General features: G+C 39.5%; 1 protein-coding gene across 4 annotated transcripts; it reads left to right on the forward strand.

Moving 5' to 3' along the window:
* The first annotated feature begins 348 nt into the window (after positions 1-348).
* On the forward strand, positions 349-26,203 carry paqr6 (progestin and adipoQ receptor family member VI). 4 transcript variants are annotated; one of them, XM_084358360.1, is made up of 9 exons: positions 4,582-4,671; positions 12,607-12,772; positions 13,218-13,489; positions 15,664-15,791; positions 16,843-17,048; positions 18,689-18,815; positions 20,204-20,300; positions 20,775-20,919; positions 22,684-26,203. In XM_084358360.1, exons 2-9 carry the CDS (start codon positions 12,628-12,630, stop codon positions 22,935-22,937), a joined length of 1,374 nt encoding a protein of 457 aa, XP_084214486.1. In that variant the 5' UTR covers positions 4,582-4,671; positions 12,607-12,627; the 3' UTR covers positions 22,938-26,203. The 4 variants fall into 4 exon arrangements, with proteins under 4 accessions (XP_084214487.1, XP_084214485.1, XP_084214484.1 ...); XM_084358361.1 differs by lacking the exons at positions 4,582-4,671; positions 12,607-12,772 and adding an exon at positions 349-620; XM_084358359.1 differs by lacking the exons at positions 4,582-4,671; positions 12,607-12,772 and adding an exon at positions 814-1,069.
* Positions 26,204-26,337: the final 134 nt, after the last annotated feature.

Raw genomic sequence — 26,337 nt, forward strand, 5'->3', positions numbered from 1 at the left:
TCACTATTTTCTGACAGACAAAACAACAAACTATAAAAAGAATTGATTAATCACTCATGCAATTAACAACAACCTCTAGCCTTACCCTTAAAACTTTATAGTAAACCTAAGTGGCCTGAACCCTCTCAACTCCTCCTGTGAAGTCTCTGCAGAGACCCAGCCTCTGCCTCCTCTTTCAAACTAGGTCTCCCTGTGCCATTCTTTCTGTTTTTTCTTTTCTTCCACCCCTTGTGTTCCCCTCTCTGTCCCGGGCCCCGTGCCCACCACTGACCGAGCACACAGAATAACCAATCCCCTGGCAGCGGGGCCAGTGCCACCCCAACAGGAGACGACTGGCACTGGTGCTGCTGGCCCATTTTTTTTGCTGGGTAAGGGGGTTGGGGGAAACCTCACTGACCCAAGGCAATCCTCTTTGTGTGAGCCCATGAAGCTGTGGGGCTGCAGGGACTTCAGTGTGGACGGACTGGGCTGCTGGGACAGGATGAGAAGTTTAAACATACAAAAAACCCATTAGGTAGATTTATAACTTTGTGAGAGGCGCCTGTGATCTGTCTGAGAAATGTCCATGCAGGGGTCAGTGCTGGCTGTGGGGAAATGCCTCGCCTGCCTGGAGTTCATGCGTAAGTAACAGTATTTGTCTTTTGGGCATGTTTGGACTCAACATGTGCATCTTATTAATCTTTTTGTTGCGTGAAAAAAACTCTTAGAAATGCCTCATGCATTTGGTTCAGATTGAATGCCAGCCATGTTTGCTGTTATGTAAATGATGCTGGAGCTCTTGTCCTCTCCTGATCTTGAAAAACGAGGCTTTTTTCTTCACCACATCCAATGGAAAAAAGTGTCTGCCCCGAGGGTGGGATTTCATTAGTGGATCCAGTCGTGTTTTTACTGCGCGGACGGGGAGACGGAGACTGTTTGGTGCAGCAGGAATGGACCCGACTGGGGAATAATTATGGATTTATAAGTTTTCTATCCCAGGAAAATTCCGCTTTCACTGACTTTTTCCCTCCCCGGAGCCCCATCTTCATCCGAGCCCACAATGATCCCATCGGACAGATCGGGCTGAAAGGTCAGGTGAGGTTTCTGTGTGTCCTGGTTTTTGGCAGCAGTTTGCCATCATCACTGCGCAGTTACACCGCCCGTGACTGAGCGTTTCTGTCTGTGAAAAACTCTCCAGTGTTTCAGGAAACTCACTCCCCTTCTTCTCGGGAAGAGACCCTGGAGGTTTTTACGCGTAAGTCACTCCCATTCACAGGAACTGAACATCTCCTTGCCAAACAGTACTTCCGAAACACTGGGGGGGATATGATGTTTTCTTACTTCAAAACAATAAACACGCATCACAGGGTAGTGGACCTTTAATGTGCGATGGCGCAGTTTCCTGGATGCTTTGTTTACGCGTATCCAATCCTGCGTGCGTAATGATAATGATACTTTATTCTTATTCCCGTTTCATTTGTCATGTTATTTTCCTGGTATGTTGTCTTTACATATTTTTTTGTAATCCTCCTCTCACTTCACGTTTTTGGATTGCCAGTCATGCAAAGTAACAGATTACATAATTGTTCGCTGTTTCACTTCATTCCTTCTGCTCCACCACAGTTCATAGATAACTGACACTTTTTTTTAACAAGATCTGAAGTATCTGATTACTTTATTTTTTTTTTTTTGCTGATTTTGAATGATTTTCTAATTATTCACATTATTATAAGCTTTTTTATGGTTTGATATAGGTACATGGAACTGCTTTACAGCATGTTTTTAGTGTTAGTTTTAGTTTACTTTTTAACTATTTATGTAGTTTTGTGAAAGAAATTGTAATCAGAAGAGAAAGATCTTCATTGACTGATTTATTTTAAACATTTTAAAACATCATGAGGTTGTCCTTTAAGGTCAGTTTACTCAGTCGTGAACACAAAGAGAGTTTGTTGTTATTGTTGTAAAATAATCATGACGTGAAGCGAAACCTGTTGAATTCAGCTGTTTTCTTTCACTGCAGCTTATAAAGAATTACTGAGTTTTATGCCTAAACAACAACTATCTTCTTTTTTATGACTGAATAAACTTAATAAACAAACTGACCTTAAAGGGCAACACTATTTCATACTGTTTTACTTTGTTTATATGTGGCGGACCCTGCCACTTTTCTAGCTTCAAACAGTGTTCTGGGGACCTTATTTTCCTCTGAGAACAGCTTGTTGATTCAATTATGGAAAAAATAAATATCCCTGTTTCTATTACCTCATTAATATTGTTAATATTAAAATTCTGAGTTTGAATTTCTACATAGTGTCTCTTTAAGTTTTCTATTTTCCTGTATTTATTTCTGTCCTTGTGCTGTAACACCCAGATTCCCCCCCAGCGAGAAGATAATCATGTGCAATACACAGAAAACCTTAAGCTAAGGGCTCCTTCTGTGTACTGAAACATGGACTCTAAACAAAGTCATAGCTTTTTTGCTGATGACACACAAACGGAGGCGGCACCAGTCATGTGAACTTTTCCCACTGGGACAATAAAGGTTGTTTTTATTGGATACAGCTTTCTATTTTAAGAATTCAGAGAAATATGTGATGCACATGGATATGATCTGGAAGTCATCAGGGTGTGTCATGTTTTGGACACACAGCATTTACAGAATGAGAAACAGGCTTTTCATTTGCTTTTCCTGCCAAACTTAGTCCAGTTTTGAACCTGCGAGGTAAAATTTAGAGCTAATGACGATCAAGCAAGCAATTTTAGGGATATATGAGGAAGCGGGAGGAGGGTGGGGGACACTGAACAAGCAAATAGTTTGAATACTTTGATGAAGTGGTGCTGCTGTCAGGGCTTATTAACTTTGTGTACCTTACGTGTTTTGCGTCACACTGCTCTGGGCTCGGATGAACTCGAAGAACTTTTCAGAAATATGACTGGATAGAAAGTTGTGTTGACACGAACTGGATGTTTGCCCTGTGCAGAATGAAACAGGATGTCCTCCCTGGTCAGAGTTTGGACAAAGGAGTATCCCCACAGGTTCACATGAGGGCTGTCATCCATCAGACTCACATGACGTAGTAGAAGTAAGTCAAAAGGCAACTGGAGTTCCTGTAATCTTGAGGACATTTAGTCAACCGAAAGGGTTTGGTCAGATTTGCTGAGTGATGTTGAGTAGTTTCCTGTATTCAACCATCACGGGTGACTGACATCACCGGCTGGGTCACTTGAAGTCATCACTATTTTGAGTTATGTCGGTATGTTTTTAGCAATGTTTGGGCTCGAGTGATAGCGATGTTGGTCTGTTGGTCATAAAACATTTTGTCACAGATTCATGTCCCTGTCTGGCTAAATTTGAATAATGTTGGTAGACACTTAAAGGGGCACTATGTAGTTTCTGAGAAGAAACTCAACCTCAAAATTTTTAATTTTACAATATTAATGAGGTAATAATACAAACTCCAAAATATTTATTTTTTCCATAACTGAATAAACAAGCTGTTCTCAGTGGAAAATAAGGTCCCTAGAATGCTGTTTGAAGCTAGAAAGGTGGCGGGGTCCGCTACATATAAACAAAGTAAAACAGTATGAGGTTGTCCTTTAAGGTCAATTTGTTTATTCAGTCATGAAAACAAAGATAATAATCGCTTACGAAATAATATCAGTTACTGCAAATTGATGAAGCTGGACTCAAATTCCAACAGAAGAAGAAGAAGATAAGTAACAAATATGGCCAATTTTGACTTAAATGTATTAAAGTTATTTCTTTGCTAAAAAGACTAAAAAACGTACTGACAAACACTTTATAATAACCACCATTAATACAATGGTAAATTGATAGTTTATGAGATTTAGTTGAGTAATTTCACTCTTAAGAGGTGGTAATGAAATGGTTCATAAATCAATTGAAAAGGTTAAAGACATCAGTTGCATCTCTCTAGAGGTCTTTAAATAGTGTTTATAACTGAACTACACAGTATTTATTAACCATCAATTGCAACGTTCCAATAAAAAACACTAATAAATAGTTTATAAAGCATTTTATTGCTCGTTAACAGTGTAATAACTATTAAAAAAAGTTTACTACACTATACATTTGCCATTTTTTATGACATATACTTATTAATTCTAACGATTTGACAGATATTATAAAGTTTTACCAAGTATATATAGCAAGATATCAAAAAATACATGGTCATGACTTGAGTGGTAGCTGCGGCCCTGAACACAACACCCAGTCAGTCCAGTATCACATCCTCAGCTTCATCACCTCATGCTCGATCACTATAGTTACAATAATGTCCAAAATGGCGGTGTTTAACGGCTGCGTTCTCCTCGGTTTCATGGTTTCATCGCGCGCCTCTTCACTCCACGTTCCATACCATCCCCATCATGTCACCAGTACCGCGCGCGCGCGCACACACGGCGGTTGTACACACATGGCTCGTGTTGTTGTTGCTCCAGTGATCCACGTGAGCACCGTGCGGCGCTTCCTACTGGCTCGCGCGGGACAAGAGACGAAGAAGAGGCTGAAGACTCCTCGACACAATAATCACTTCACCGAGAGAGACGAGGGAGAGGAGAGAGAAAAAAAGGCCCCCGGCTCGAGCTGTCACACGACAACACGCCCGTTAGCGTGTTTTAACGGAGAAAGACGAGGAGGACACTTTAACCTCCGCATGCCGGAGGGTCGCGGTAAGTCGAAAAACTCAAGTTTTTGCGTGACAAAAACGCGAAAGATGTTCTTTTTCCTCGCTGTACATCGCCCCATTGTTGAGGCGAAGTAGAAGCTGTCGTTTTTGCATCTTCACTCTCTCAAACAGTAAAGTTGTGTGTTTTTCTTTTTAAGCTAGCTTTGAAGGAATGCCTGGGAAGTCGTGTTTAGTGAGGAGGAAACGGAGGAAATATGAAACACACATGAAGTTTGAAGCAGTACATGTCGTTCTGACAGTTAACTCGCTTCATGTGACTGGCGTGTTTTCCTAAATGGGTCCTCTGGAGATGTCCAGGGTTGAACTTAGCTGCTTTTTCCAGCCTGAAGATGTTCTGGTTGTTTTTCTTTCATATTGTAAGCAGTTGCCACATGGACTTCAGATCTGTCTTCCCAGCAGATACCTCATGTAGTGCAGGGATCAGGAGTGTGTTTTTATTTCGACGCGTTTCACCTTGTTGTTGTTTACCACCAAGGCCTTTTTAGTAAAATATATACATTTAAAAAAAAAAAAAAACATCAGGAAACGATTTTAATTAGGGTGACGACTAACGATTATTTCCATATTGATTAATCTGACAATTATTTTCACGATTTATCGTGAATCAGATAAGGGGTCGACCGGTGTGGCTGTTTTAGGGCGGATGCCGATTATTAGAAATCAAAGAGACTGAAAACCGATATTTGGACCAATTTTCATTTGCAGTAAAAATGCAAATACTTGTGCCAATGCACAATTTATTTAAGTACTGCTCTAAAGTAAAAAAAATTGGGTACTTGAGTATTTTAATTTTCTGCTACTTTATTTCTCCTCTCCACTACATCCATTTTTATAAATGTAGTTACTTTGCGGATTCTAATAAATCAGTTTTTACAGGCTATTAATTGTTACCAATCAGATATCGATGTGGGCGGGACATTATTAGAGGATGCTGCATCAGATCCCAAGTAATACATTTTTCAAATTTGTTGGCTAAATGCTGAATATTGTCCAGAGCTAATAATCTGTCTACCCCTACTGCACAATATATATCAGACAGATAAATTAACGTCCCGGAAATGGAAAATTTAAATGATCAGTTAATGGCAGATAATTTATATCCAATAAATAGAGCCATAATTATATACCCAAATTCCTTTTGTTGACTTAACAAGTGCAGCATCTACACATAGTAATTGGTGCTATGTACCTTTTAAAGTAGTTTTATGAGCTGCCAGTAATCGAGAGAAGAACAATAAACAAGCTGTTGTCACGCTCATAATGTGGAACTGCTGCACCTGTGTAGAGCCACGCAATGCAGACAAGATCCACACATGTAACCACTGGTGTGAACTAAAAACTCTTCATTTGCCATCCTAGATGGCAAAGAAAAGCTGCAAATCCACACATTCAATAAGCTTGAACCAGCAAATGTTTTACATTTTTGCGAGAAAAAACAACTTGAATGAAAGAAAAATTGATTATGTTTTGTTTTCAATTGACAAATGATGCAGCTCTGATTTAATAATGAATTAATTGTGAATATAAGTGCGTTTGGGAGTGTCAGTCGGACAAAACAAGACATTTGAAGACGTCATCTTGGACCTGAAACTAGGATAGACATATTTCTGACATCCTTTAATTGATAATTATTGTAAAATTATCATTACGTTTGAATCAAACCCTGTTGAATTTTGTTGTCTTCTTTCACTGCAGCTTATGAGGAAGTATTGAGTGTACTGTGGAAGAGGGAAAACAGGAAATTGTCTGAACGTGGATAAACTGTTTTGACAGTTAGGTGTAGGTTCTGTAGTCGAGGAATGAGGGGGAGGGTTTTCCGTGAACATGCCTCCACAACACAACACACCCTGTCAGTTGAGGTTTTTATCGCATGCTTAGATTTATCACCACATGCTAGATTAGTAATGAGTTGAGGCTAGTTTCTATTTGACATTGCGTTACCTTTATTTGTCAAACAGTAGTCACACGGTGACTATTTGCCAGCACTGAGAAACAGGTTTTGTTTTAGATGCAGCACTTGATTGAATAATACAATAAAATATTTAAGTACTTTCATAGAAATGGACCGTTTTGGTGTAGCAGAGGAAGTGTTACCTCTTTGTTCCTGCAAATATCCATTGTGATGTGTAAGAACACATGGGAGCAGTGTTACATAACCTTGAGTAGCCCTTTTTAACGTGAAATGTAGACACTTACCAGGAAGGGGGGTGACTAAAGGAGGAACACCTCTTGAACAACATTCCAGCATGACTTCAGACTTAAAGCAAGAAGAGGGAAGTTATAAAACATGTCTCATGACAGGGGTTAGGGTGTGAAGGGTTACCCCACAACGTGTCAAATACTAAAGTAACCACAAACTCTTGGTCAAGTAGTTCATTCATGCTGTAGGAAGAGATAATGCAAGGAATATCTCTCTTATGAGGGGTTAATCATTTAGTCTATAAAATGCTCAAGATGACCTCTTTTAATTAGCTTTTTGTTTTTTCCAAAACCTAAAGATTTTAAATTTTCAGTCAAGCAACAGAGGATTTATTTGTCAATTAACAGAAAAGTAAATTGCAACAATTTTAATGATCTATTAATTTATAATAACTGGTTTCAGCTCAAAGAAGAATATTTTACATTATTTTTACAACCCTGGTTCTTCTCAGTTTGTTTTTTGCAGGCAAGAAATTCATGAACATATATTTACAATAAATAACATATTAATACCAAGTTTTTAGAATCTGAGTTGTAAGAGTCCGGTAGATTCCCCTAAATCTTTCACACTGCGCCTTATAACAATGAATGGACTATCAGAGTTGTTGGCGATTAACGTTATGTTGATTGACTAAGCTTTGATGCAGTTAAAGGCAAAATCCAACATAAACATTTGTGCTCTGTTAAAAATTGAGGATTCCATTTGTGGTCTTTTCAGTTGTTGTCGCGTGTTGTTGGACTTTGTTTGTTGTATAATGTCACACTGAGATATTTAAATAAACTGTCAGCAGATGTCAAGGACATCAGATGTCTCACTCGACCATACTGCAGTACAGCCAGAGACATCAAATGCACAAAGTGATAATTTCCTTACTTGAAAAACTGGCTCCCTTGATTGCATATCTCAATGTGGAACGCAAACAGGTGGATGTTGCAAGTTCGTGCATGGTTTCTAGATGCTTGCTGAAAGGGATTCTGGGAAATGGAAATCAGTATATGATGAACCTTAATCAAAACATGCCCCACAGTTACTCTTCAATTCACAAAAATGTATTTAAAAGGAAGAATTAAAAGATTTGTCCTTTTAAGAAATGGTGCATAGACCGTCAGTGAATCCACGGGTCAGTTACTTGTCTGTGTGAGTGTTTTTGTGGGCTGGACTGAACGTGTTCCTGCAGGACAGAGGAATGTTCTTAGTATGAGCTGAAGAATGAGCAGAGGCTGTCGCACATGCTGTACGAGGAACATGTGCCCGTCTGTGTGGGCACCATACTCTCTGCATAGTCTTCTTATTGTCAGCCTCTGGCCAATACAGAAGTCCATTGAGAAAGGTCATGTGACGACATTACGCGCATGTGGGAAAGAATTTCAGATGTCGAGAGAAGAACAAAAAAAAAAGGAAGGAAGTGTTGTTTTGGTCAGTTTAGAGTTGCCTCGGGACTTAAAGGTAACAACGACCGCCTGTAGGTGAAGAGCTGGGACAGACGTTTTCATGGTCATCCAGTGAGCAGTCAGAGAAATGATCTTGCGTGTCAGCAGACTGCCGTGTTTGCTGAGCAAACTCCCTTTGTCAGATCAACACCACTCTGCACACAGAAAACAAAATGGGTCGCTTGTTACTAAATTTCAGAAAGTGTTACAGGACTTCAGAGGGAGCTGTAAATTGACTTAGATGATGTCACTTGAGTCAGTGTCACTTTTTCATGAAGACTTCAAGTTTGAAAATGAAAACAATCTGAGGATGAAAATTGGGTTACTAGACCTCTCTAGCATCTTTGCGTTGAAGCTAGTGGCTAGAGGCAACATGAGCTGCTACTTGCAAAACACACCTGAATCTCCAGCAGAACTGTTGGGGGTCAAGATGCATTGTGGGAAATTTAGGCACCAGGCTTTGATGAGGAAGAATGCATAAAAAAGACCATATCTCTGGTTTTTGAAAAAGTGACAGCCTTAGTCCAAATGAGCATTGGTTGCTGAAGACCAGAAGGCAAAAAGCAAGTAACGAGCGCAAAAATGAAGATTGCCACAGCACAGTTTGTAGAGAGTCACCAAGGACAGAACCTTAAGTAAGTGTTTCTAATAAGGTGTTTGCCCACCACAAGCTTCCTAGAAAGCTATATTTATGTCCCTTAACTATACTGGAGGGATGAACACCATTCTTTAGAAAGATATTTCCCACAGTATCATAGGATCCACATCAGATATACTCATCAAACTATTCAGTGACCCCACCTGCCTGTATGGAGGTATCTACATTTAAGAAATAAATGTTTCTCATTTATTCAGGCCGTTTTCTAGATTTGTCAGCCCATCAGAGAGACAAAAGACTTAAAAAGGATTTATGCCAACTTGCCTAAAATTTCTCTGTCTTCTAAAACTGTGACTCCAAAACCTGTTCCTACACACACATTTAAACACCCTGTAATTAAAGCTTAGTGTGAGCACCCACAGCTTGTAGTCACTGTTTGCTTTTAAATCCAATAAATTGAAAACAAAACTAAACACGTGTCACTGTTTGAGTACTTTCTGACTGCGCCGTGTTCACTTTCAAAGCGACAAAATTAAGTTACCGTGTGATAAAGTAAGTGTGAAGGAGATGGGCACTTTCACTGTCGATTTCTTTATCTCTCTTTGAAGCTGTTTGGTTAAGCCACGGATCATATAAAGGTTAGCACAATTTCAAGGGTAAACAATGTCTGTCTGGTGACAAAACAGTGCTTGAATTATGTTTAATGCCAACACACTGTGGTCAGACTTTGTTTTTAAAAGGAGAGCTTTGCAAAGCCAGCCCTGAGCTCAACGTCTAGAGAGAACAGTTGTTTAATCATCTCTACAAACAATACTACCTCAAACAAGGCACTGCCTGTTTCACGACTGTCTCAGAAGTGCAAGACAGGAGGAGCCAAATATTTTTTTCTTAAACCCCAGGAAACCACAGTCAACCTTTTTAATACTGGATGTTATCATTTGAGGGAGGATGTATGTGAGATTTAATAAACCACCTACACAAGAAAAGCCTTTGTCCAAGCCAAGTTTTGGAGAGGCTCTACAGAGGAAGAACAGAATTTCAACAGTAGGTTTTATCGATCTGTATCAAGCAGCATAAATGTGTGTCAATACCATGTGAATTTGAGCAGGGGGCTTGCTGGCTGACTCAGTTATTTTAACAAGCGTGCAGGATGGACTGCTGAACCTCAGGAGAGCCACACAGCAAAGACGAGAAAGTCAAACATGTCATCACCGGTGTGGACGGTTTTAATAGTTTCAGAAGAGGACGACAATTTGCAAAACATTTTCTGCGAGGGTTCAGAGAGGAGGGAAAAAAATCTGAGTTAGAAATCAAGCTATGGGATATTAAACCATACATCTTTGTTCACTAAATATGAGCCTTTTTTGCCCTTAGGTGTACATAAACAACAAATTATGAACACTATTTTGAAATACAAAAATATTGTGTATCCCTAAATATTGTGTTTTTTTTCTCTCCATTTTTTTTGGTTCAAAAAACAGTTCTCAATTATCAATCAAAGGATCAACATGTTGTGCTAAAGTTTCGGTTCCGGTCATGAGCTTGAAAAAATTTATTGAATGCTGTTTCTGTCTTGTATCATGTGCCTGAATTTGAGTGCTACACTTCTGTACAAGTATGTTTGTGCATGTATTTGAAGGGGGGGTTGAGGTTGTGTTCAGATGTAGAGCATGTACAATTTTGTCACATGGATTTTACAGTTGTTGTTGTTGGACAACATGTCAGGACAGGACACACTGACATCCTTTCTGGGTCATCAAGCACTGAAGAGATACACAAGTGTCTCCTGATCTCACTGCAGCGGAGAGTCCATGTCCTCAAGAGTTGTTTTCTGTTTCATGTCTATGAAAGTTGAGTCAACTGTGTACCGTTTACTGTAACACATACATTCTTGAGTTGTTTGGCTCCAAAGGCTGCATTCAGCTTTGAAAAGTTCCCCTCTTTCATCTCTTATAGCTACAGAAGCCGAGAACATCTGTGCATGCAATTTTCAAAGTTGTTTATTCTGGATATAAGTTAATTTTGTTATCTGGAGAAAACACCACTTGTCTTGTGAAGCAGTTCTTTGCGCCCATACAAAGCCAGTTTTAATCTAATCTATGTAGATGTTGTATGCATATACGGTACCATTCAAATCAGCCACACAGCCTGCGTAAAAACACATCCCAAACTTAAATTAGCTATTCAAATCATTGGCGCCACATGATGCTAATGATCTGAATTTAAATGAGCTTTTTTTTTTTCACACTGCAGTGAACCCAGTGGCTTTTCGTAGCTATTGTCATCGACACAAGCTGTGGTTTTGTGTGTGTATTGTTGTTTGTTTGCTCTGATGTGTTCCAGCTGTGATGAATGCAGGGTTTGTACCAGTGTGCACGCATGTTGGCGCTCAGAGTATTTGTGCATGTTCTCCATCGCTGAAAACTGTGTGCGCTTAAGTGTGAGAAGCCTCATTTCCATCCAGTGCAGCGTGTAACAGTCATCCTTTGGCCCCTGTACTCTCAAGGCTTTAGCCTCCACAAAGCTCACTTTGTCACAGTTAACAGGCCGGGGCCTGCAGCTGGGCTGCAGTGAGCGCCGGTCCCCTCTTGTTGCTTCCACACTGCTAGAGAGGAGCCTCTAGAGGTGTGAGCTGTGACAGAGATGCCAAGAAATGTTTATCCTGCCAGGTCCAGAGAAAAATGTGTACCAAACTCTGATAAGACTCTTTAGGTTGTTAACATCGCAGGGGATCTAGTCTGATTACAGCTCTGCCTTTCAATAAGAAAAATTGTTATTAGTTGATTTTATGAACGTGAAAGAGTTGGAACTGACTTGCATCAGCAGTGAGTGTTGATCATCTGGTCTTTGTCTCATATTAGCGTTTTGATGCAACAATGTAATCGTAACACACTGCGATTTGAGTTAAAATCAGATGACAATATGAACCCTCCTCTGCATGAGCTCAGTCTCAGTGAAATTTTAGTTTAGAAGTGAAATTGCAACAAAAAAAAAAAAAAAAGTTTTGTTTTTCTTAAATTTTTGGTTTATCAGAAAATGTAGTAAAAGTATTTTTTCTGGACAGATATTGTGAAGGTGCAAGCCATAAACATGTTGTGGCGTAAGAAACGGTACACTGATGAGGTAACCCCTCTGTGAGAGGCAATGTTACACAGACAGGACATTCCCTCTCTGTCAACAGACATGTTGTTAGTAAATGCATACTTTCAGTCACAGGCCACTGCAATGTGACAATGCCAGGCATTCTTCAAACTGACGTCTGGGTACGTCTCAAGAGCAGCACAATAAGAGATTGTTCTGTGTGTCGAATGCAGTCGACAAAAGGCATCGCACTTGATGACTCTGACATATAAACTTTGCTCATATTAACATTTGCCCTGTCAACATCATTTCAGAGATTAACCTAAAACACAATATTAAAAAAATCCAATATGTTACAACACAGTCTGTGTCAGTGTAGCTGTATGTAGCAGTATTTTGCTCTATACATCCATACATGTATATACGTTTAAAGGATTTTGTAGGATTTTGAATGCGGGACTTTAACTTGCAATGTAATGATAAATATTTTTACATTGTGGAAACTACTTTTACTTTAAGGCAGAATTAATACAATTAGTCAGAATGACATGTTGTAAACACAGATTCAAAGTTGGCCCCTCTGCTCACCTGCTTCTCCATTTTACATAGCTTACTCCTGGATGCGTGCTGATGATCTGGCACCTGTCCCGCCCTGACAACCTGCGTGCTGTCATTGGCTTAAGGGTCTACACACCTACCGCCCCAAGGTTGACACTCGGAAACATCCGGAACGCAGCAAAAATAAATAGGACAATTATGAAAACACAGGGAGAAGGTAGGGTCTCTGCAGATACAAACAGCCACAAACTTCTAGTGAGTAAGTGATGATTGAGAGGGATTATTTTTGTGTTAGTCAATTCATTTTTTAAGAAAGTCTATATCATTCTGCCTTTTTAGTAAAGGACAAAACTTTTACACCACTGACACAGTCTCAAAGAAAGAAGGTTGCAAATTTTACGAGCCTGGCCCCTTTAAAGTACAGTCCCCTCCTTTTAGATTGAAGCGTGGAGCAGGAAACAACCAGCACACTTTGATCAAAAGTCCTTAGAGACCAGCTGGTGGCATAGGGCTGCTGTAGATCTCTACTGTGGGCAGATGCCTGATCATTCGAAGCTCAAAAAGTGTTAACAAGAATCCTGAATTCAATTGGAGTGTGGAAGTAAACATGATTTTGCTGCTGCTGGCATCTCATTGTGTGTGTTTGTTGTGTGTCCCTGCAGTGTTTCCAGTGTGGCGGGGGATCAGGGCCAGTAGTGGCGTCGGAGGCGGGTGGAGCCAGGGCTGGGCACGCTGCTTGCGATGGGAGCCAGACAGTCCAGGACAAAGGCCCCGGATCCCGGTGTTTGACTACCCGGTCTGGTTAGTCCTCTGTCGTGGGGGACGAGCCAGGCTCATTGAGGTTTGTCAGAGAGGGAGGGGGGCCATCAGACTGCCCGCAGACATGCTCAGCATCAAGCTTCCCGAGCTCTTTGACATCCACCAGGTCCCCAAGGTAAGGAAGGAGGCAAACCTCCTTTATAAGGTACTTGGTAGATCTGTCTTGCTGTTTGTTTTATCTAAATAAAAGATGTCCTGTGAGGATTCTAGGTTTAGGATGTGACCTGCCTGTCATGGATAAGGTCATCTATAATCTTGCATAGCCAGACCTACAGTATTTCCACAGCTCTGGAAACGCCTGGCTGCACAAATTATCCTTCTGGTAAATGGGAAAATAGTTCTAGCTTGTTTGTATTCCTTTAAACTAATTACAATCGTCTTGGGCGGCGCTAAACCCAAGATGCAGTGACAGTGCCCATGCAAAATAGTGTTGAAAGTCAACCTTTTTTGCACGTAGGAAGGTGAGCCCTTGCAATAAAATGGCTAAAACTAATAAGATTGCAGGATCTAATAGGATAAAATAATGAAGTCATGACATTTGATATCCAAAAGGCCAGAGGTTAAATGCACTGTGACATCATAATATTCTGCAAATATTGTTCTGGCCATTATTCAACGTCACAGCTCAGGAACAGCAACTTAACTGGTGCATGGAGGCATACAACCGCGATGCAATAATTAAAATTATGTGTGTACAAAAGACGACCAGATTTGTGTTGGAGCGGACGGAGTGAACACAAGGAGGGACCAAAGCCAACACGATCAACTGAAAGATGCTAAGACGCTCAGACAAAGTAAAGTAAGCAGCAGTTTGTGCAATGCGGTACAAAACCAGTAACTCTCAGGTATTTTATTTATTTCCTGTCATCATTTATGTAATGCAAAATACACAATTTTTGAATTCCTTACAGGACCCTCTTATGCAACAACAGGAATATGGAATCATACAATAACAATACAACTGTGAGTTTTACACAAACACTAGTTCTTTTTAAAGTTATTTTCAGACTGCTGTCTTTAACTTTTTACAACCAACCTGCTTTAGTTTATGATGTTTTCAATGCTGCAATAGTTGTAGAATGAACGGCTCGTCTCCACTACGTTAAGGACAAGAAGTATCTAAAATCTTTCCTGTGTTCTTAGTTCTACCTCTGCATCTTAATCACACCTTCCTAAAATTTAACATTCATGCCTCAGTGGGAAACCTGTGTGGTATCTTTTTGGGAAAGAGAGACTGTCCTTCAACTAGAGGCAGAGCCCTGCAGTTCAAGCATCTGTGTTGGCAGGCGTCCACCCCGCTGTAACAGCTTATCTTGTGTGATAAGCAGTCATTGTTGTATTAGTTAAACATCACAATCTCCAGTCAGCACTTTCAGAGTCAAATACTAAAATATGTGACCTTGGATCTGAGTTGGTAGAGTTTAAATATTAGAGTTTCTATAGATAAATTAGTTTTTTGTGTTTGTCTCCTCGATCCTGTCTGTAATCTAGGTATTTGTATGTTTATTCCAAACCAACTGTTCCCTGCTCACATGTGCTAAAGGCATTTTTCCCTAAAGAGACAGCCGCACCATCAGCCAACACCAACAGCAAGGTGTTAAAGCTTTTCTAACATCAGTTTAGGTTGAATGACATGTTTGATGTATCAAACAGTGATAAAGGAGGAACGTAGAGATTCATTTTAAAAAGATACTTAAATGGACATTCCTGTTGAAATGTGACTTATCCCTATTTTTAACATATGGTCTATGTTGAAGTAGACCTCATCTTAATTCACTTCTACATTCATGTTTATAACAATGAAGTTAATAAAAATTTTAGTAGATTTAAAAGTTGCAAGGCACAGCTGAAGCTACTACAGCCTCTTTGGATTGGCAAATCTCCTGCTTGGGAAAATATTTACATTTTTGTCATCTGTGTTTATCTCTGCCTGAGATGTTTTCACTGTTTCCTTAAAAATACACGTCAGTGTTTGACTGAAAACCACCAAAAGGAGTTGATCACAATCTAGGGGTTGAGATCAGGTTAGGAGATTATTGATGGGACAAGACTTTCTTAAAACTTTGATTTTATTTTGTTGTGAACATTTGATGCTTTTTGATTTTTCCCCCCTTTCACTCATTCAGACAGAACAATAAAAAGCAGAATTTTTTAAATGTTGAAGGTTCACGAGCGAAGAGGACTCAATAGACAATAGGAACAATCTCAAATCTCGCAAATCTGCCCTCTGACCTATTTTTAGTTTAGTTTAGTCTAATTACTCACCTCGTGTGTCTGGTTGGTCCTCAGGTATTCAGGGAGGACAGCATCATCTCTGGATACCGTCACCCGCGGAGCTCAGCACTGGACTGCGTCCTGAGCAGCTTCCAGATGAACAACGAGACGATCAACATCTGGACACACTTCCTGCCAACATGGTGTGTGCAACAACATGGAAATTTTTTCATTTTATGTGTTTTATTATGTTTGGTGCAATGTTTGTTTTTTGCAGTGTGTTACGATTACATTGTTGCATCAAAACGCTAATATGAGACAAAGACCAGATGATCAACACTCACTGCTGATGCAAGTCAGTTCCAAATTATTAGTTTCATTTGAAGTAGCATTTTTTTTTTTTTAAATCTACAATTATATACAAAGTTAACACATTCACATACAATTTCCAAAACAAAAGATGTGGAAGGAGTTTTTTTCATCAAAGACAAGGTTGTGACTGAGACCAGAGTAGAGTTGCAACAATTAATCGATTAGTTGTCAAATACTAAATTATTTGCCAACAATTTTGGTGATTGAATGATCTGTTTGTAAAAATGATCTGGTTCCAGCATCTTAAATGTGAATATTTTCTGGTTTCTTTCATCCTCTTTGACAGTAAACTGAATATCTTTGGGTTTTGGACAAAACAAGGCATTTGAGGACGTCATCTTGGGCTTTGGGAAACACAGATCAACAACCATTTTCTGACATTTTTTAGACCAAACAACTAATCGATCAATCAAGAAAATAATCAGGAGATTAATTGACGCTGTAAATAATAACTGTTAGTCACAGCTCTAGTCCAGAACAAAAATTTCTTGAAGTCAAGACTGAGACAAAAACTTAAAGTCAGTAAAGTGAAGACACTTTAACTTTCCAGCTGTAAAAACATGTCAGAGTTTATGAGGATCAGTAGAAGAATGAGGATCTTTTTAGTATTTGAGATGTGATCCCTTAAATTCTTCGAAGTGCTGCAGAAAAAATAAACAGATGGCTTTAAACGTACAACAAAGATTTTTAGATAGGTGTGAGAAAGTTGCCGCAAAAAATTCGGAAAGCCTGAATGAAAATAAACACAAGACTGAAACAGGACGTCGGTAAGATCCAAGGACAACAATCTTGAAAAATGTGGGAAAGTAGAAGTGAGAAACAGTTCTGAGCTGGGTTGATCATAATGAATATGCTGGATTAAAACAAAATGTCGGTTTGCAGGTACTTCCTGTGGCGTTTCTGCGTCCTCTGCTCGACGCTAAACTTCCTGACCGACAGCTATACCTGGCCCTTGCTGGTGTACATGCTGCTCATCTGCATTTACCCCTTCACCTCCAGCTGCGCGCACACCTTCAGCACCATGTCCCCAGAGTCTCGACACATCTGCTACTTCTTCGACTACGGAGCGCTCAGCCTCTACAGTCTTGGTAAGACTTCAGACACGCTGGTGGAATCCTGAAAACCCAAGGTTGGGTGCAGATGTTTTGGTTTTCTGCAGAACTTCTTGAACTCAGAGAGGTTGATTGAGTGGCTGTCTGAGCTCTCTTGACGGCTGTTGTTTAGTTGCACTTGAGCAAGGTATTCATGCATAATAAGAAGCAAATCTGCAGTTTCACCCCATTATCCTCTTTGCTTCCCTTTACTTGCTAACCCGTCATGCCCCGATGGTTTGAAAAGGGCAGGAGCGTAAAAACCAGGAACCCTAAACCAATGCTCGTAGCTGCCAGTAGTTCCTCAAAGGACGCCGTTTGGCTCAGAGTGTTTGGCCACCAGTGCATAAGTTGAAGCCCGGCAAGATCACATGATCAAGTGATCTTGTGAATCCAGCTGGCTCACACGCTGACATTAATTATCTAATTTTTCTATCATAATATGTTGTTTTCCTGACAAGTGACATAGCAGAACAGTACAAGCATTTTTGCATTTGCCTTTTATGTGTTTAGGCCGTGTCTGATTTTCATACTGTATCAGACCAGCAGTAATTTGTTTCATGGCTTATCTGCGTCTCAGACCGGCTGTGTTTAACCTCATGAACATTTCTTCTATGAATAATGTTTCCCTGTCACTGTGTATCAGCATTTACAGAGGAGATTCACCAAAGAGTGGACAGATAACACATTTCTCTTATAAGAGTACAGAGCTTGTTGCACAAGTGGTTATTTTAATGTGTTCAACTGCAGCATCTGGTGTCACTTTCTGTACATGCATGCAGGTTTATTTTTCTTGACCTTTTTAAAATCACACAGCTGTAATTTAAGGTGAGCCCACTGTATGTGTACATGTTGTGTGCATTTTAGCTTTAGCTTTTAGCATAATTTCCCACCTGCAGACCAGCAGTCAAACATTTACAAGCATTAACCGAGGGCCTCTTTAGTTCTCTTCACTAGTGGAGTGGTCCTGGCAGACTGATCCTTAATCTACCACAAAGCTTCTTAATGCCAAGATTTGCCCAGTTTAAAAGTCTGTCTCGGGGATAAGTGCTGCAGGAGGGTTTCTCCTCACTGCAGGACCAAAAATGATAGGACAAACTCAACAGTTAGAGGTTGAGCTTTGATGAGGACAGGGGGTTCTGTTGTAACACGCAGAAGATAATGTCTGCATTGTTCTTCTTTCGATTTCAAATTGTTCCAGTACACTGAAAAGCTAGATCTGTGCTTTGAATGCAAAACAAGTATATTTGTCATGTAAGAAAAGGAAAATCCACAATGTATAGAATTTGAAATGTTCCTCTATGGTGACCCCCGGTGGTTGTAACAGACAGGATCCACCATTTGTATGTGAATTGTGAACCAATGAAAATGTACATTAAGGTGTGTTTTTCCCCATAATCCCCCCATATAAAAGCTTTAATTTAAATATGGTACAATGCTTTTTCCCCTCCCCTCCTCACTCTTCTTTCATCATTGTATGTTTGTTTTGTGTTTGTTTGTGAGACACAATTTGGCTGCTGTTCTTGTGTGACAAAAAAATTAATATTAAAAAGTTAGATTTCAAAAGTCATCCAGGCCTTGTTCACATTTACTGTATACAGTGACTAACGTGATTTTACTGTCCTCTTTGTGTTCAGGTTGTGCCATAAGTTATGGATACTATGTCATACCAGACAGCTGGGTGAACAGCTGGCTCCATCAACATTTTGTCCCCATTGCCATTGGAAACACGCTGCTCTGCACCAGTCTATCCTGCTACTCCAGGTAAGACACTTCTGTGCCACATCCCCTCTGCTTCTTATTTGTTTTGTTTTGTTTTGGATTTTTTAAAATCTTCCTCTCAGGAGTTTAGATAAAATGAAGCCCATGTTCTGAAAGAGATGAATCATTAGGCCTACAGGATCAAAAGATTCAAAACACATGTCAGGACATTTATTTTGTCTTGAATGCAGTTAAGTTCTCTGCATCAGCATTTGATTTATATGATTGTGACGTCTTGAAAATACAACGTTTTAATGCTTCCCTCAGACTTGTGTTCTTGCCAGGATGGAAACGCCGCTGAATAAGTATTTGCACCGTCATGTGACCCTTAAACTCTCTGCTGAAACCCAGACAAACAAAATAGTTTTAGGCTCAGCAGCTCCTAAAGATACTGTGAACCGCTGCAACTATTCCTTGAGTGTGTTACTGACTATGAATGAAGACGTTATTGACTGATCTGCAGCAAACTGATGCATCAGTCTATCCTCAGTCGGTAATATCTTTATACGAAATTTATCTGTGAAAAAAGTTCCTTGAATCAATATTTACTTCAAAGTAGAAACACTTAAGTATAAAACAAATGTGAAATCGATTAATACTGTCGTCTACAGCAGCTTGAACTGAGACAGGAAAACTTACTTGCGCGGTGTAAGAAGTCTAGTCCAGCTGATAGAGAACTTTTTGAGGCAATGTAAATACTTTTTTTTAAGGTGAAAATGTATGAATGTTTCTTCACGTTGCAACTTTACGTTTGTTAAGGTCGAATTTTCTATCCCTCTCTTGTCACAACTCTGTGAGAGGTGGGAAATGGTACAGCGGTGGCTCTCACCTTCACACTGAATCTCCCCCTGACCCAGTCTGAATCGCTCCCTGAGTTACCGAGAACCTCATTTCCCCCCTAGATTGTCAGCCAGAAACTCTGGTCTATTTAGGCCCCATTTTAATTTCTTGGCTGCCCACATCTTTCTTGAGGGAACTTTGTTTATTTGGGGAACCCCTTAAAACCCTACAGCCCCTTTACACCTTCAGTTAACCATTTTATTTCCCTTTCACTTGCATAACCTTACAAACTGATGGCAGGGATGTCACGAGCCACTACCTCATGTTAATGCAACATGATGGGTAAACATCAGCCACTGCTATCGTTGAATTTCATCTTTTTTGCTGATAGTCTGTCATTGTTATTATGCTTCACTGAGCTTCTAATATGATATTAATGGTGTTTTATAGCTGTGGTTTTGGTCTGTAAATGGGTTGTGGGAGGGTCACCATGGGGTAATTATTTGTTTTGTATGTTTTTCTTTCTGTTTCTGTTCTGTGCTGCATATGTTTTCCTTTTTGCTGTGTAACTGAAGTTGTTGGTGATTACCCTCCTCTGTTTGTCCTCACAGGTTCCTGGAGCTGCAGTTCCCACAAAGGAGTAAAGTTCTGAGGACAGGAGCGTTCGTCCTTCCATTTATATTCGACACCGTTCCTCTGTTTTACAGGGTGAGTGTCAGTATTCAGCATTTCCGATTGTGCTCCTGCTTGTGTCTACATGTTAAAACTGTGTCCTGAAGCCTTAACCTCCACTGTTAACTGCTGTAATTTGCCAAAGCCACAGAATGTGTGTTTTAGAGTGTTTGTGTCTATTATGTAAGTGCTCAGAGCTGATTAGTGCCAGGCTTTAATACTCTGAGCAGGACTTTGGCTCACTAACCCAGAGACTGATTTCCTTGCTTAATCTTAATCTAATACAAATGATTGCTGCCATCAATTAATTCCCCTAATCACTGTGATGATTATGTAAGTAATTAGTTGGAGGGGTTTATTTGTCCCTAACTAGGTAAAAAATATTGTAACCTCATCTGGTTGTGTGTGTGTGTATGTGGACATCTCTGTAAATACTGAAGGACTCTGTTGGTTTCCAGTGTTTTCTTGATATATTTGATTTAAAAGTCTGTCTGTTATTTCTGTGTGTAGATCCTTCTCTGCTGCGGGGGAAGCTGCAGCTCGAGCGACGGTTTGTCCAGTCACTGTTACCACCTCCTCTTCGCCTTCCTCACCTGTTTCCTGTTTACCGCCCACCTCCCGGAGAGGCTGGCCCCAGGGCGCTTCGACTACTTTGGTATGTTCTTCTTGTTTGTTATATGATACAGGTTTCTGACATTCTTTTGGAAGCATTCACTGATTAGCACGTCAAATCCTGGTGACATGTAGGAATGCAAAGGGAAACTGTCGCACGTTCCTCTGACTGAAGAAACAAGTTAATACAAGTATGTAAGAAGATGCTCCAGTGTAGTTAGAGGTGGAGTTTGGGCGGCTCCCAGGTGTGATTGAGTGTAACTTTATGTATAACAGGTTGACATGCAAAGGAAAATGCTAGCAGTGTCCGCTTTATGCACTGAACACCACGTACTATTGAAAATTTGCCTTCAGCAGTGAAGCAGGGCTGTAGCTTTTATATTTATTGTCTTTTTTCTTGGCCTGTTCTTCAGTGTTTCCCCTGCTGACTTCTAGACAATTGACACGGCACAATAGCTCTGTATCAAACAGATTTTTAATATGATACTGTGTGAATTTATCTGGCTGTTTCTTCGCTCAATGGACGGTTGTTTACCCTGGTAAGGTTTCAAACAGGTTGTGTTTTTGGTAACGGGACACGCTGTGAAAAGGAAGAGCTGCTGTGTTCGTTACTGATCATGCAAAAGATGAGAAAGAGAAACCGAAGCCCTGAGGGGCAAGTGAGGAGACCTTTTTCTTCCTGGTGATCCATTTTCTAAGTCTGATCTAAATTGTTTTCTCTCCTGTGATTATGACTTGAGGACTGGTGGGGAAATAAAGATTTGCAAGGATAATCTTTCAGAGTCCCTAAAAAATGCTTTTCCATCTTTGAAAAAAAATGTGGGAAAAACATGTTTTTCAGGAGATTTTTCTTTTTTTTCGGGAGTGTGTTTGTTTTTGTAATACTCCTTTTGACCACAAGAGGCTGATATTATAACACATTCCTCACCAAAAGAAAGACATGACAGTGATGTTACATATCCTGCTAACACACAATAGATGTATCTTGTGTTTAGGGTGCACAGAGAAATTACAGCATCCTTGGAATAAAACATGAATGATTTTTGTCCATGTGGCAGTGGTGCACTTCAGCCTCTTGTGGTCAAAACCAGCCTTCCAAAGAAAAAAAATTTTTTTTTTATTTGTTTTGTTTTTTTTGCCAAAACTGCTATAACTTTTTTCCACTTGGTTTAACACATAAAAAAAAAATCACAGATAGAAAGAAACTTAAGAAGATTATCTTGGCTTCACTCTGTCTTTGAAAGCCCTGAGGGGCAAGTGAGGAATTTTATCTGTCTGATCTAAATTGTGGTAGTTGGGAAGAAAAAAAAAGATTTTCCTATTTTTTTTTCCATCTGTGAAAACATTTTAAAAAAGAAATATTCTAGAGAATTTTTTTTTTCCATTTTGAAACTGAGTGCAGTCTTTTTTTCTTCTTTCTCTAGGTGAAAAAATAATGTGCTCGGTTTCACACATGAAAAATGAACTCCTGATTTCTTGCGTTTTAGCATTTAAACTAGGGCTGCAACTGACTATTATTTTCATTACTGATTAATCTGCTGAGTATTTTCACAATTAATCATTGAGTCTAAAGTGTAAAAATATTTGTGAAAAATGCTCATCACAATTTCTGAGCCTTTTGACCAACAAGCACCTCAAAACCTAATGACTCTTCATTTAATATCTAAAATGACAAAGAAAAGCAGCAAATATTTGTCATTTTTACTTAAAAAATGATTCTAATCGTTGCAGCTGTAGTTTGAACATCAGCCATGTACAGTTTCCAAGTATTTAACCGTTGTTTCACACTCTGAATCTTGTCACTCAGGCCACAGCCACCAGCTCTTCCACGTCAGCGCCGTGGTTGGGACCCACTTCCAGATGGAGGGCGTGATAGCTGACATGATGTCACGGCGGGCGTTGCTCCAGAACCACATAGCGCTGCCCTCCTTCCTGGGGACCATCGGGGTGCTGGTCGTCAGTCTCATCCTCAACCTGGGCGTCATCGGCATTTTCAGCGCGCCGCTGCTGTGGAAACCCTGCCGCAGCTCCAACCAGGCGAGCGAGCGCAAGGAGCAGTGAGGGCGTCTTCTCCACCACCAGCCACAAAATGGCTGATTCACTTTCCAAAGGAAAGGTTTGGGCTGTTTGTCTTTTGACTATTAACAGCTCACAGTAGTGCTTGTTTAACACCGATAGTTTTTATCATTCAGAGATAAATATTCTGATACATCATTTTTTTTAACAACCTGACGTATTTGTTCACGTGTTCGCACAGAAGCTGAGGACCCAGTCGCATTCGTTGAAGCCTTTTTCAGTCTGTTTAATTTATTTTGAAGGTTCCTCAATGTGCATGTAAAAAAGGCTCTGGGTTGAAGGAAGCATGCTGACGTAACACGACACATTTAAGTGCCTTAACGTAGACCTACACTTCATTTACCATGTTTACAGTAGATCACTATAAGGACAGGTTTAAAATCTCAAACTGGAAACGTTTATTGGTGCAGTTTGCAGGGATTATATTTTGGATTAATGATGCTTCTTTTTTGCATGTGCTCGGCCAGAATCTCCTTTTCTTTCTAAAGGAGTTATTGAAAATATTCTGTGTAACTGGACTTCTCGGATACTGTGCACGTTGGATGTAAAAGTCAGCCTTTAGTGGACAACCCTCCATCAGCTCTACGTAATATAATGCAGGTGGCGTTGCCGGCTCTTATATATCCACCTATTGATTCCACTCTGCACAGACTGGAATTGATTTGCAGGCCAGTGTGGTTCTTTTTCTGATTGCCTCCCTCATTATGAACCCCACAATCTGCCCTCAACAGGAGAAAAGGAAAAAAAAAAAATGTTACAGCACAGCGGTGGTGATTAAAAGACAGGTACCATTTTTATAACAGTAAGTTTCCATGGCAACACTATAGTGGCCTCATGCCCCCTGAAGGTCTTCAACAATTTTTGTGTTCTGAGCAAATGGCACCATTTTTCCTCTTGTTCTTCCGTCACCATATTAAGATCTTTTTTGAACGTTTCTCATGTACAATAGAACAAAAAAAACTTTTTTAGATATTTTTGCATATTTCCAGTTCAGTCAAATTTCAAACAAGGCATCAAGAGAGAAGGAGAGAAAAAAGTATATTTAGGGATAGTTTGGGCTCATATTACCTTTGGGACTGTATAAACCAGTAACACTCCTTTTATATAATGTAGTTATCTCGTGTCCCATGAGACTGTCGTAACCATTTGTTTACCACTTAAATAATAAGTATATGTATTTAAAGAATTTTATTGTATTTGTTGCTTGTCTGGTGCTTAAACAAGAACGAAAATGCGTGTTTTTCTTCTTTGTGGGGATCTAGACGTCCTATAGATTAGGTAATTAGAGTTCTTAATAAATTAACAATTAAAATAAACCCTCTTATCCAGTAATTTGTGACTGCTATTGAGGTTTGTTTTCTTTAAACAAGTGAAAAAAACTAGAATGAGATCGTTAAAAGTTTCAACACCAGTTGGTAGTTGTTTGAATTTTCTTTAAATCTGAGCAGAATTGATTAATTTGATAATCAGTTAGTCGATTGACAGAACAATTATGATAATTTGTTAATAGTTTGAGTCACTTTTCAAGCTAAAATAGCACACATCGCTAACACTATAATAGCCATCATAAATAAACAGTACATTTATAAATAATTAAACGTGTTAATAATTATTTCACTTTTTTTTATCTTGACAAAACAATTGATTCACTGAGAAAAAATGGCAGATAAATATTCCAGATTCCTGAAAATGTTTAAAAACAGTTTAACATTATCTCTGTTTTTCTTTCTTTATCTATTTTTTCACTTGTTTTAAGAAAGCAAAGTTGTTTTTTTTACTATCAGGACTTAATATATCAGGACAAATTATATAGTTCATTAATAATCATGTCAAAGCAGCCATAGCAGTACTGTAATAATGCATCTATCTCTGTATGTGCAGCCTATTGTTCAGAGACTGGCAAAGAAGTATTGATCATTACTTAACATCTCTGTCGTCAGCACCAACACACTGTAGGTACAGATCTCTAAAACGCTCATTTTACTTGACAAACACGTGGAAGGCTCGTCTGTATAAAACACGTTTGTGGCACAAATGTACACTTAATCACACCGGTAACACCAGAACTTTATAAACACAACCCGCAGGAAACACGCGGCTAACAAACGCACTCACACACTCTCACAAACGTCTTTTTAGCTGTGCTGGTAGGGAGTTTAATGAGAGGGGAAACGTATGTGATACTATGGGAACGAGGTGTGTTACAGGTCCGTGTCGGATGCTGAAGTAGGAATATTGGAAGCAGAGTGAATGTGTAGAACCACAAAGAGCACACACACAGACACACACACACGCGCGCACACACTTTTGTATCGGAGTAGAGGAGTTGTTTAAGGCGTTTTCAAGGTCGCTGTGCAGAGTATAGGAGTCACATCAGCCTCGCAGACAATACAGAGCAGTATTTTCCCTCATTGTTGTTTCCACCGACTCTGTTTCTGTTTTATCTCCACCCCTGCCGAGCATCGATCGATTATTTTATTTTCTCGACAGTCTTCATCTTACAGCGATCCTCGCTCTGACCCCGCTGATTCTTGGAATTGCATCATTACGGGGTTCTGATGTGGTTCTTTCACTATCGACCCAAACTAGTTTGGAACTCATTTATTTCTGAGCTGCTGCTGTTGTTGTTTTTTTTTTTTTGTCATCTCACTCGTTCTCAGCCTGTCGGTGCCTGGACTGTTTTTCAGCAGTTTCACAGTTCAGAGATGCGGATGGATCGATACTGATATCGCCTTTTCTGAATTGCATTTTTGTTTTTTTTTCTACATTTATTTTGACCAATTTGTAAATTCCAAGTCCAGAAATTCTCCAGACCAGATCACTGTTACCTTTGAAAGCTTGTTGGTTTACTCCTCAGTGGACAAGCTGATGCAGGTTGTAATTATCAGGAAAACAGGGCACTTTTCTTGTTTCTTTTTATTTTTTTATTTTCTAAATACAGTGTATTGAAGGATGTTTCGGTAACGTGAGAGAGAGAGAGAGCAAAGACGAGTGTGGGATAAACCTTTTTGATAAAACAAGGATTTTTCTGTGTCAAAAAAAAAGAAGAGAGAAAAAGAGTTACTGGTGCCTTTTTTTTAAAAAGAAAAATCTTTTATATAACTTTTCTTTTGATATAATTCATTTGTTCCAACAACAAGCTACTCTTACAATGTATAAATACTTATTTGTTCTTTGCTGTGTATAATTTGTAATTTGCTACTTTGTTCTACTAGACTTGTGTAATAAATTAAGCCTTTTATAAATGGAAACATTGTCACTGGATTGTTTTTACTCGCAGCTCCACCTAATTTTAGCTCTTATATACAGTCTAAATCATTTGGTATATTATTAGTATGAACAGTGTGCATATATATTGTACTGTTACATTACCGTTGCAACTAAT

The sequence above is a fragment of the Pagrus pagrus genome (genome assembly GCF_965226575.1).
Source record: "Pagrus pagrus genome assembly, chromosome: 7".
Classification (NCBI taxonomy): domain Eukaryota; kingdom Metazoa; phylum Chordata; class Actinopteri; order Spariformes; family Sparidae; genus Pagrus; species Pagrus pagrus.

Coding starts and splice junctions, on each gene's coding strand:
- paqr6 (XM_084358358.1), top strand. CDS start 4,416: ATGGCTCGTGTTGTTGTTGCTCCAGTGATCCACGTGAGCACCGTGCGG. Junction 4,672..13,217: donor CCGCATGCCGGAGGGTCGCG/GTAAGTCGAAAA, acceptor GTGTCCCTGCAG/TGTTTCCAGTGTGGCGGGGG. Junction 18,816..20,203: donor AGTCTATCCTGCTACTCCAG/GTAAGACACTTC, acceptor TTGTCCTCACAG/GTTCCTGGAGCTGCAGTTCC.